Source organism: Lissotriton vulgaris, chromosome 3_1, assembly GCF_964263255.1.
Source record: "Lissotriton vulgaris chromosome 3_1, aLisVul1.2, whole genome shotgun sequence".
Classification (NCBI taxonomy): Eukaryota; Metazoa; Chordata; class Amphibia; order Caudata; family Salamandridae; genus Lissotriton; species Lissotriton vulgaris.
Window position 1 is genome coordinate 901700534 of NC_141689.1, and position 13305 is coordinate 901713838.

A 13305-nucleotide genomic window follows, 5' to 3' on the forward strand; every position below is an offset into this window, starting at 1 on the left:
GGATTTAACACGAATACAAAGTGTGAACTGATCACCTGGGACGCTGCACGTCACATTCGATGTACTGAAGGCGACCAGTACTGCTATAAACAATTCCGTTTTCGACGTTGAAAGGATGAAATGCGAAGTCAGCCTGTCTGCATTGGGACTTCTGACATGGTATGCTTACGAGTGCTTGCAGTGAGGTCACAACAGTGGTTAAAAAAACTCACTCTGAAGCGTTGACATTTGGATCACTAATAAGCAGATGTTGCTTTTAGGGTTTATTTTCGGCTTGCAATTTTACCATGGATGCTTGCTGTGCCCCTCAATTGGAAAACATTGAGCATTTTCTATCTAGATTTGAGTCTTTACATGAATCGGCTATTGTTTGTAATACATTTAATGGGAGCACGGGCAGGGAGGAGTGTGTTTTCAGTTTTACCAGTTTCGGACTGCTCTCTCGAATTTTCTTTTCTTAGTATTGTTTGCAGACCGGCGAAGCTGGCAGTGGAAATAGCGCATTATTCACTCAAACATGTCCTATGCATGGTGTAGAAATGTTCCCGCACTTTTAAATGTTAAGATAACTTATTCGTTTTTAAAACTCAACTACTTAGTTTGCCTAATTCATAGTTAGAAAGCGATACAATATTTGATGACTAGCGTTCGCATGTGAAAGTCATTTATTTTCCTTATGTCTGTTAGTTGGCTAGATTCAGGAATGCGCCCCCTTCGGCCCCCCTCCCCTTCTGCTGTGTCCATGAGCGGGGTATTAATTAACATTCTTATCATGGTTACGGCAGGCGGGATGGCCTGTCTTTCCTAGAAGAGGGCGGGGCTTGGAGCTGCAGACTATGCTGAGGTAGAGCGCATACAGAATAGCAATCCCGTGGCCGCTCAGGAAAGCATGAGCAGCATAGCCGTGCAGGGCCATGTTTGATGGTAACGGGTTGCATTTTTACAGTAAAGTTCCTCTCGGTGCTGCTGCCTTTGATCATAGTTATTTTCAAATATCTGGGTCCACAGAGGTGTTTTTAAGTTAGTCGGTGAATAATTAAAAAACATTGTTGGAGGTCTGCCAGGCAGCTTACCTCGTCTGGTTTTCATATTGAAACCTAGAGCAGGGCATTATACTACCGCTGGCAAAGTGCTATATCGGTTCAAAAGTAATATCTAGGGTATCAAAATCATGTCCCTATTGCTGAAAGGTAAATTGGGTGAGTTGAACAGAGTGCATAGTGTTGTTTCCATGTTCTCGGGGTCCAGAGCATTTGTTAGGATTGGCCTACACAATCATACTAGTCTTATAAAAAATGCATGCACACATAGAAAGGCTTTGACTCGGACCTCCTCATCAATTGGCATGTGTCGTCAGTAACATTTTTGCTTTCGCACCAATATACCAAGGCAGTGGCGCAGCCCACCTCTGGGTACCGATGCACCCACCACACAGCTCCACAGAGGCACCCACCACACAGCTCCACCGATGCACCCACCACACAGCTCCACCGATGCACCCACCAAACAGCTCCACCGATGCACCCACCACACAGCTCCACCGAGGCACCCACCACACAGCTCCACAGATGCACCCACCACACAGCTCCACAGATGCACCCACAACACAGCTCCACAGATGCACCCACCACACAGCTCCACAGATGCACCCACCACACAGCTCCACAGATGCACCCACCACACAGCTCCACCCACCACACAGCTCCGCCGAGGCACCCACCACACAGCTCCACAGAAGCACCCACCACACAGCTCCACCGATGCACCCACCACACAGCTCCACCGATGCACCCACCACACAGCTCCACCGATGCACCCACCACACAGCTCCACCGATGCACCAACTAAGCTCCACCGATGCACCCACCACACATCTCCACCAATGCACCCACCATACAGCTCCACCAATGCACCCACCACACAGCTCCACTGATGCACCCACCACACAGCTCCACCGATGCACCCACCACACAGCTCCACCGAGGCACCAACTAAGCTCCACCGATGCACCCACCACACAGCCCCACCAATGCACCCACCATACAGCTCCACCAATGCACCCACTAAGCTCCACCGATGCACCCACCACACAGCTCCACTGATGCACCCACCACACAGCTCCACCGATGCACCCACCACACAGCTCCACCTACACAGCTCCACCGATGCACCCACCACACAGCTCCACCGAGGCACCCACCACACAGCTCCACCGAGGCACCCTCCACACAGCTCCACCGATGCACCCACCACACAGCTCCACCGATGCACCCACCACACAGCTCCACCGATGCACCCACCACACAGCTCCACCGATGCACCCACCGCACAGCTCCACTGAGGCACCCACCACACAGCTCCACCGAGGCACCCACCACACAGCTCCACAGATGCACCCACCACACAGCTCCACAGATGCACCCACCACACAGCTCCACAGATGCACCCACCACACAGCTCCACAGATGCACCCACCACGCAGCTTCACAGATGCACCCACCACGCAACTCCACAGATGTACCCACCACACAGCTCCACAGATGCACCCACCACACAGCTCCACAGAAGCACCCACCACACAGCTCCACAGAAGCACCCACCACACAGCTCCGCAGAGGCACCCACCACACAGCTCCACAGATGCACCCACCACACAGCTCCACAGATGCACCCACCACATAGCTCCACAGATGCACCCACCACACAGCTCCACAGATGCACCCACCACACAGCTCCACAGATGCACCCACCACACAGCTCCACAGAAGCACCCACCACACAGCTCCACCGATGCACCCACTACACAGCTCCACCGATGCACCCACCACACAGCTCCGCCGAGGCACCCACCACACAGCTCCGCCGAGGCACCCACCACACAGCTCCACCGATGCACCAACTAAGCTCCACCGATGCACCAACTAAGCTCCACCGATGCACCCACCACCCAGCTCCATAGAGGCACCCACCACACAGCTCCACCGAGGCACCCACCACACAGCTCCACAGATGCACCCACCACACAGCTCCACCGATGCACCCACCACACAGCTCCGCCAAGGCACCCACCACACAGCTCCACCGATGCACCCACCACACAGCTCCACCGATGCTCCAACTAAGCTCCACCAATGCACCCACCAAACAGCTCCACCAATGCACCCACTAAGCTCCACCGATGCACACATCACTCAGCGCAACCACAGCATCACTCAGCGCAACCACAGCATCACTCAGCGCAACCACAGCATCACTCAGCACAACCACAGCATCACTCAGCGCAACCACAGCATCACTCAGCGCAACCACAGCATCACTGGTTCAAATATGTTCTTTCAATGTTTCAAGCAGTTTTCAAGCTTTCACGCTTTATTACAAATCACAAAAAGATGTTAATATTTCACTTCTGTTCTTGGATTTTTGTCACAATAAAAAACACTGAACATAATCTTCACAAAAGTTATTTACAAAAGTTTAAGCTATTGCCATTACAAATTAAATAAATTATTTAAAAAAATTAAAAGCCATTGCTATTTGTAATATCAATACATCTAAGTCACGTAAATACAAAACATGTTGCATTATAAATGCTATAGGTGTCACATTTGGGAAAGTTATAACTATTGGCATTGTAAATGACAAAGCTATTAATTTAGCTATTTAAAAAAAAAAACATAAATAAAAAAAATTAATTTATAAGACCAATAGCTCAAACTTTCCTAATGCGAGCCCTATTGCATTTCCAATGCTTGTTTCCATGGCCTTCTTTTCCCACGTGAACAGTGCAAAAGACACATCCTCACCCACAGCTCAAAACTCTGAACTATTTCAACCCAGCTCTCACACACAATGAAAGAGCAACCCAACAAATGAAACTTGCACTCTGTCAATCTCGGGCCCATCTTTGACTATACAGTCCCATGACTGACAATGAAAGGAAGAGCATTTACTTCACAAGCATTAAAACATAAACTTTATAATACATGTGGTTTTCTTAATCATTACTCCATGACCCCAACATACAGCTGACCACAAAGATATTTTCCAGAATTCTCAATGGAAGAGCAGGTCCCTGGTTTGAAAGCAAATCTCGGGCCATAATGTATCAATGAAATTCATCTAAATTGCTATATTAATGTCTAGAAAAACAAGTCATAAAAAAGCCATCTTCTTCAATGATCTACTTCAGGGGTGGCCAATGTAGACATTTATGACAGATTTTTAGGATATCCACACAAGATTTAATTACCAATATACAAAGTCAGGGGTTATCCTTGAAATCTGGCATGGACCCTGCTCGGCCTATGCTGAACACCCCTGACTAATATGTTTTCCTTTGAGTGCCTTTACCTTCATCTGCACATACGCCCACAGAATGGGTTTCATTACTCACCAGCTGCAGTGGAGCGGAGGCGGAGCTGCTTGTGCTGCGCTGGTGGAACAAGGCCGGGCTGGGCTGCTGGACAAACTGCTTTCTTATTTCAGCCGACGAATACCTAAATTACAAAGTGATGGTAAAATCACGGAATGTCTTCCACCTTTTCATTTGAATGCTCTAGTACAAGTAAGTTCCAGTTTGATGTAAAAAAAAAGTGCAATCCCGAACCATTTCCAGCAGCATCTTTAAAGACCATAGTTGAGGAAGCGCCAGAGGTGGCAATAATTATTAGACTCCATCCTGAGCAGAATTTGATCTCAAATGAAATACACCAAACCATCGAAAATTGAAAACATTGTAATGTAATAAAGCCTTTTTTTACCCACCTCTCTACAAATAATACACCCAGTTGATGATTCTGTATCACTAATTCTAACTCACATTCTGCTTTAGTAGGAAAGAGCTAATAGGAACATGAAAGAGGCAATCAATCCGAAGTGGAAATTTGTGTCACGATATGCTATGCATAAAGTAATAATATTGTCAATCATTGTCAAAACATGAATAGCATGAGCTTAACATAACTAGAATCTATAAGCTTTGTTATGGAATATTTGCTATGATTCCTAAGTTTTACAGTGTGGCACTAAAACATAGCATCGGATATGAGAAGTGCAAATCTCTGGATAGTGATATTCTGAAGACTGCAACACGGGGTGGAGATGTAACGAAGACATCAAGGACTATTGATACCTGATCACCTAATACATTAGTGTGGTACCTCACGCAATGTTGTAATTATTAAGTATTGAGTGAATGAGGCTCCCAAAACACTTGTCGGGGTAACGATGAAAATGAAAGATTTGTTTATTATATAGAATGGTTGATGATTTAGGGATGCCCTTAAGAAGTCGAGACGATGGACAATTTTAGATGTCCCTCAAGGATGGATTATGTTGGCATACTAGTAAACTGCATGAAAGTTGAAATTAGTCTCATATCTCATTTTGACCAATCCAATTTAGCATGAAAGGCCCTAGATCAGATTTGTTGAAAGACATTAACACTCGTATTGCATTGATCTAGTAATCATCATTTGCTTTACAACATTTTTCATAAGCTATTTGTTTAGACAAAATGTACTTTTGCAAGTTTAAAAGTCACAGTTAGAACCAGTGCTCTGAAAATATTTTAGCGGATATTTAGGTAGATTCCATTTCATGTATTTTAGGAAAGTGATGTTGGGTACTGTGTGCCTGAGTACACACAAATTACTTGGCTGCAGAGTGGACATTTATGTAAATTTAAACAACATGATAACACAGGTAACAAGGCCCATAAATATACTCATGTCTCGCATTTAAGGTGGATTACTACTTGCAAGAAAGACACAATTAATAAAGGGAGTTAAGACTTCACCTTTCACCCCAGTCTGCAACTTCATAAAATGCATTTTTATATATTTATTTATATAAAAACACTCTGGACCTTATTACGATGTCGGGCAAACTTTTGTCCACCCGAAACCATTGTGGAAAGGAACCGCCCGACCTCATGTCGCCGGTTCTGACCGCAGTATTTTGATGCGACCACCCATGGTGCGGTCGCAAACCTCCATTTCTCAAAGAAAGCTTGTCCGGAGGGCAGAAAAGACCTGCAGCACAACTTTCCATTGAGAAATTGAGGTTTTTAAACATCCCTGCACTGTGTGGCAGGCACCATGTCCCCCAGGCCCCATTGCAGAGGACCAGGGAGAAAGGGGGCCGTGCTAGAGGCCCCCAATGTTGCTTTACGACAACATTTCCATGCTGGAAAGGCCGACATGGAATGGCTGTCATAAACCAACATCATAATCCCGACGGCAGAGCTGCCATCATTAAGAGATTATGCGGTCTGACAGACATGTCGGAATCCCCCTGCAGGTTTACCTCGGACCGCCATAATCCTAATATGGTGGTCGGACTGTTAACCTACAATGTCGGGCAGGTAAAAACCACCGACCCACCAGACATCCTAATGAGGCCCTTCGTGACATAACAAAGTTACCAACCAAAATCTACAGAATGAGTACTTACTAAACAGTACAACTGTATACCCATCTAAAACCTTAAATTAGATAAGCACGGACAAAATAACAGAGACATCATGCTACTTGATAATTGTGGAACAAAATCTGTAATAACCAAATGTTAAATCCGAAAATGATATATGAGATGAAACAAACCACATTCAGGCGTGTGTAGCGAACAAACACAAACAAAATACAGAAAAGGATGAAATGTAAAAGGAGGTGCACAATAAAAGGGGGCAGTGCATAAATGCAAAAAAGAATTACGGTACACAAATCTTGGGTATGGCAATCAGACATAGAGTTCTACAAAGTCCTACCAAATTACATTGCAGTTATACAGAGTATTCCTCATTAGATGCACAGCATTTTCTGGAGAAGCCAGCCAACTTCATCCTGCATAAAAACCACAATAAGTGTTTACTGTTTGCAAGGTTTTAAGCTGCAGGTCTGTGAATATGTGTTCATTTACCTCTCTACAGAAAAATGAAAAAAACCTCTATTCTGAGCATATGAGTAAGCCTTGCCACAAAGCCAGCAGGATGACCTGCCTCTATAGTTCCAACTCAGCACCATCACCAACGTACTATATGTCAGAATGTGTATTTGCTTCAAGATTAAAATAAAACGTGAAACTAGTGAATGGTTGAAATTATAAGACATAATTTCCCAGCTATCTATGTTTAAGGAATAGCCAAGAATTTCTCACCAGTTCATAACCAAGATTTGGGATCCTTCTCCATCAACAGGCCTATTTAAAAGCTGGCACAGGTGTAAAGCCGATTGGGAACTGAACATGAATAAAGAACTTAGAAAATAGCATTGTGGTTGGAAAAGGTGTACTGACTTCTCTTATAAGCAAAATTCGGTTTTTTTCTTCCATTATGGCAGCTGAAATTCTCTCCCGTGGGAAAACAGGAGCCATAACTCCAGCAGTCCAAAATTGACTGACTTTTCTGAGACCTATGATAATGCAAGGTTTACAAACTGCAAAACACACTAGAGAACAGTCACTTTATATTCCAAGGGGTTGCAGGTACATTAAAGAATCAATGACATGTCATCCTTGGCTACCATGAAAATAAGCTATAGAACTTTCTTTCCTGTGATCCAAAACCCAGCCTTCTAGCGGCCTCTCCTGATTAGTCAGCCTTAACAGGTTTAGCCAAGCTGCTTTGATGAGATTATAAGTGCCTGCATGGAGCAGAGCTTATCTGGTGGGGGGAACTCTGCAGCTGTGGAGAGCAGATCAGAAAGGGCGCAAGATTTATCAAAAGGGACTACAAAGAGAGCAGGACAGTAAGGAATGCCAAGCATACCACCTCTTCCTGTACCTCAGCCAGATTGCAAGCCCCGGAATGGAATTTGCAGAAGGTCTGGAGGGGGAGTGTTAATGGAAATTAGCCTCACCAGTAGGTTGGTCAAGACAGGTCTTACTCTCCTGGAGAGGAACCTTCCATCTTGAAGTGTAGTGTTTTGTGGGACAATAATATTCCACACTTTGGAGGAAGCCGTAATGATTTTGGGTGGCACCCAACACCTCATTGGACAGGGGTGCCCCCTGCATGTCACCTCAGATCATAAAATAGATATGTGAGAGCTGCATAGCAACTCAGATATGCTGCCTGAAGCTAAAAGAAGAAGAACTGCCCACCTGGAGCCCTGGTCTGCACCCCAAAGTATTGCAATCTGAAGGAACGCTCCTGTTACTCACTTGTTACTACAGCCCTGAGGACTTTGCATTGCTTCAAAAAAGATTAAGGAGTGAACTCCCTGAAGGCAACAAGTTAACAGAGCTGCCCTGCATCATCTACCTCAAGAAGTCTTCAGCCCGGAGGGCCTTTAAGAAGTTGGCAAAGTGCATTGTAGGAGTTGTAGTTCCAAACTTCCAAAGACTATCTCAGAGCTACTAGACCCTTGGATGTGTGTTTTGCACACTTTGAACTCTCAAAGGGAACTTCAGGAATAAGCTTCAGAAGTTTGGAGTAACTTATGGAAAAGGGACTGACCCAACCTGGAGAGTCAAGCTGACTAGCTTCAACCGCGACCCAGTCTGGATTTCAGGTTGATCTAGCTGAAAGTTTCGGAGCTCCACACTTCCAGGATTTGACCGGGGCCTTGCAGAGAAGCAATCCGGCGACGTCACATCAAAATTGGCCTGCTGGAGTGGACCGCACGACGTAGAGGGAAAATCCTCCAGAAGTTTCTAAGTACGAAATAAAAATTTGGACCGGGGCCTTCAGCCAGGGCCGGACTGGGAACCACAACCGGCCCTGGCAAAGTGCTCGGCCGGCCCACTCCCCCTCCCCACTGAGGTGGGGTGTTGGGGGGGGGGGGTGTTGAGGTCGAGCACTTTGCCGGGGCCGTTTGTGGGCTGATTTTGTTACAGGGACGATTAAAACCGGCCCTGTAACAAAACCGGCCCCCACCCGTGCACCGAGGGATTGCCCGGTGCCCGCTATGGCCAGTCCGGGCCGGCCTTCAGCGTAGTGTATCCGACCAGAGCTCCATCGTGGGCAGCCTCAAACTTTGACTTTGTTCCGGTCGAACGGGACCAGATGCTCCAAGTTGGTGCTACATGTTTTTATGCACTAGAAATCTTTTTTTTTAAATCATATCTCCGGTTCCCAATATTGAATTTATGCCCTTTTGGTGCTATTTTAAAGATATAACTATTTCCTATTTTTATAAATTGGTGTAGGATTTATATTGTGTGGTATGTCTTACTTATTTAATGTATTCATGCTTGTATATGCTTTGCATACCTGTCTCCTAAGTTAAGCCTGTCTGCTTGTCGCCAGCTACCAAGGGTTGAGCAAGTGACTCATTTCTTGAGACCTTGTCTGAACCTTATATTGCGTTGGTGGCCTTAATGCTGGTGTTAGGTGCAGACTTACCTCTACTAATGACCCACCTTTAAACGTAATGCTTTATAAGACAGCTGTTGGTTGAATGATCTACTGTAAGTGTGTATAACTGTTATTATGGCTTTTGCTTGGTACTGTTTTCAGCGTGGGATGGTGCTGGTGTGATTATTACAATTGGGTAAGGTGTTATGTTTGGGTATGGTTGCTTTTTTTTAAGTGTCTACGTGTTTGGATAGTTTTCTTTCTGAAGGACTGTCTTGGTGTGTTTGTTGTCTTGTTTAGGTATGTTCTTGCTTGTGTATACCTGGTGGCCCACGCTTTGCTATGTAGGAAGGGAGAAGTGCTTGCTTGTGACCTTTGAACTACTCTGTCTTTTCTGTCTTCTCTATATATTCTTAGCTTTCCTTTTGTCTTCCCTTTAATGTTTAATGCAGCAAGTGGTCTTTACTGAGGTTTCTCTGAGAGTCACAATGGAATCTAAATTGCACTAGAGGCCCGAGCAAGGGAGACAGCAACTCTCCTGTGTTGCCTCCTATGTATAGGAAAATTAACTGGAATCATTAACTTAATAATATCATGACCTGTCATGTTATGAAAGACAGACTGCATTCTTCGACACAACAGACCCGTAATGGACGAAGTGCTTCACAGACTGTTATGGTTCACCTCCAAATGCCAGTTGGGGCACAGCATCAGACCATTCCAACCTGGAACATGGTGGAACATTGCCAAAAACGTTCGGGCAGAGGCGTTCTACGGCATGAAAGTGAGCAATTGTCCAGGGCCGTCGTCCTCAAGGGGCCCATTGATTAGGTGATATGTCTGTCCATATCTCACTCCTGTCTATTTCTTTATCTAAACCTCTTCCCCTTTCTTTGCCTACCTTTATCACTCACTCTGTCTCTCTCTTTACCAAGTGTCAGTGTAGGGATTTTTGGAGCTCCTTGAAAAGCTATTTTGGCTGTTTTAGGTTGCCCCTGTGGTAGAAAGTTTAAGGTATAATTCAATATCATGTGGACTTAAGAGCAGAACATGGGTAATAAAATTACAAAATTGCTCCCAACAGAGTCCCAAATATATTTTGCCCAGGGTCTGAAAAAATCCTAAATATGATGCTGCGTACTGCTGCGCCACAAATCATAATTACTATAATCATTAATGCATTATCAACCTAAACTTGCTGAACTTAGGCCCCTGAATGTAGGTTGCTTCAGACATGTGGGGACAACTTGTAGAATGGAAAATTAACAGACTATTTTGGGGCTGACATGCATCTCAGCAGAAGGTACTTGGCCTTAGAGTTCTTCAGAGCCGGTGCAAATCGTATGTTGCTCCTTCTACCAGAGACTTAGCAAAGCCATTTCCAAATGCCCTTGCATGAAAAAGGCTTAAATCATTGCAGTGTACGTCGGTTTGTAATTGTTCCTGGTATACATCATGTCGACGCTCGCTTTTAAACACAGAGCAGGCCAGGACGAAGCACTGCGCCATATTTTCAAGCGTCAACTCATTGTTTTGAATTGTACGTTACAGTGTATGTCATGGTGTCTTCACCATGACAAGCAAATACACTACAAACAGAGCACGTACTTTTACGTGGTGCACAAAAACAACAGCAAACAAAGCCTTGCAAATGTGATGTAAATATGCCGGCGGCGTCTCGCGCTGGGCGGTTCGTAGCCTAAATGGTTCCACACTTCAAATGCAATCGGTCCACTGACCCGCGAAGTTTAGCAAACACGTTTAGCATAGTCCATCATTATTCCTCACCGCAGCCTGACCATAAGCACACATCCGGGCGAGCCAGCACGTTCTCTCGGTCCAAGCGAAAGAATGGAATACAAAAAACGAATGTGAAAAATACGCATTTAAAGCACTATCTAAATATACCTGAAACCATCTAGTTAGGTCTACTCTCCTGCTTCAGTTGAGCTGGTTTCATGCGTAAAAACATCAAAAATTGCAGAACAGTCGTCCTATTTAGTTTTCAGTACAGTGTACTTATTCATTTTGTATTTTATGTCCATAATTCAAACAAGGATGAATTAGTAGATTAAGTGGAAAACAAAAGTCTGCTCAAGTGTGATGTGTTGAAGAGATCCTCACTTTCTTACAGAAGGGAAAGGGTTTTCTTTCACTGAGGGGCTGTCAGGAGAAGGTTCCACTGAGTGAGGCCTGCGATGGGTAATGTCTGCCTCCAGAACCCAGGAGTCAGCTTGTTTCTTTATCAGTGAGGTGAAAGATTCGCTGTTGTATCATGTAGGCTGTTGTTTATATTTTGAGCACTACTCCAGTGTACTAGAATTCAGTTTAGTTTCTTGAGATTAGGACCGATTCGGCGTTTGTGTCAGCCTTCACCATCATCATACACCACTTAAAATGTACTTGCATGTTTCACTGTACTAATTCAACACTAATCCTCTATGGGTCCCGGAGTAGCGTGCTACTCGCGAAAAGCGATTCGACGCCTCGTCAGGGGTAGTAAGCGCTATACAAATGCAATTACAATACAATACAATCTAGCAACCTCGACTATAAATTCTTTTGTTCTTGATCAGCTGTAATGTTGATAATGGTGATTCGCCCCCATACCTAATGGGTGCAATAATGCGAATGGTGCTGTACTACAACATGTATGTTGTTATATTCTACCAACAGCTGTCCGTTGTGTTAAATATACAATTAATAAAGATTATTTAAAAAAAAAATGTATTCTTTGGAGATGGCTGCGTGGGGCTTTGTGATGCAAGCGTAGTGGACCTAAGAATATTATATGTTGTAGTCAATGATGACCATACCAGAGGGAAGGACCGTTCTTCATTCAGAAATAGGTTAAACCTTCGGTTGAGTTTGAGTAAGCCATTAGTAACGATGGGGTTACCCAGTAAAGCACAGAACCTGGGGATTAGAGCAGTAAAAAAACAATGGTTCTGCTACTTTCAATCATGGAAAAAGCAAAGACAATTTACTATCAAATCAAGGCCCCTAAAGTGGCATGTTCATTGAATGAAACATAAAGATTAATTACAAAAAAGGGGGGAAAATATTAATCCCAAAACAAGAAAATTCTCCCAAATATTATTTATGATAAAGTTTGATAGTGTATCCACACACAAAATATTTGTCAACATATTATTGATAACATAAATAAATCACATCACAAACATAAGCAAGTGAGAACATTACATAAATATGCACATCACAACACATTACTATATATACATATAAAAATGAAAATATACAACATCAAGTTCTTCAGATCACGTCCTATTCTTAATTTAGATCATATGTCAAATCATCAGAATTGAATTGTGCAGTCACATATTTTGTGCGTGGATACACTATCAAACTTTATCATAAATAAGAATTTTTAAAGAAATATTTGGGAGAAGTTTCTGTATGTTTCATTCAATGAACATGCCACTATAGGGGCCTTGATTTGATAGTAAATTGTCTTTGCTTTTTCCATGATTGAAAGTAGCAGAACCCTTGTTCGCTTACTGAGTTTGAGTAAGCAACACAACATCTTTCAGCCATTTGTCAAAGTGATATTCGAGCTAGGATGATTTTTATTGACTTTCCTTCAAGCATAAGCCAAGACAATTTAGGCCTCAAAGCACAGTGATTGTATTTGTGCCAGCCAAAATGTGCCATTTTGGCTCCATTGGGAACTTGGCTGGGAAGACATATCATTGTATGCCGATGATGTGCTGTTACACCTGTCCGACTTGGGTCATTCTATTCCCTGTGTTTTGTAAATAGTAAAGATCTTCCGGGGATACACTGGGATGTGTATCAACTGGCACAAATTGGTAGCTTTCCCACTCACACCTTGTGAACGCCCTGAGAACTGGGACAACATGTTGCTGTGGACTTCAGAGGGCTTCCGATACCTGGAAATATATGTCACAAGGGATCTGACTCAATTTATCCGTAAGAACCTAGGGCAGACACTTGATACATATACTGATGAAGAGAACCACTGACATAAA

At 44.0% G+C, this 13305-nt stretch overlaps 1 protein-coding gene across 2 annotated transcripts in view; it reads right to left on the reverse strand.

Annotated features, from left to right (window-relative positions):
* Positions 1 to 13305, reverse strand: part of DOCK8 (dedicator of cytokinesis 8) — a 719019-nt gene that overhangs the window by 662697 nt on the left and 43017 nt on the right. For both annotated transcript variants that reach the window (XM_086961229.1, XM_086961230.1), the window contains exon 2: positions 4394 to 4496. In XM_086961229.1, the coding sequence (XP_086817355.1) occupies positions 4394 to 4496 (103 nt within the window). The remainder of the gene's footprint in view (positions 1 to 4393; positions 4497 to 13305) is intronic.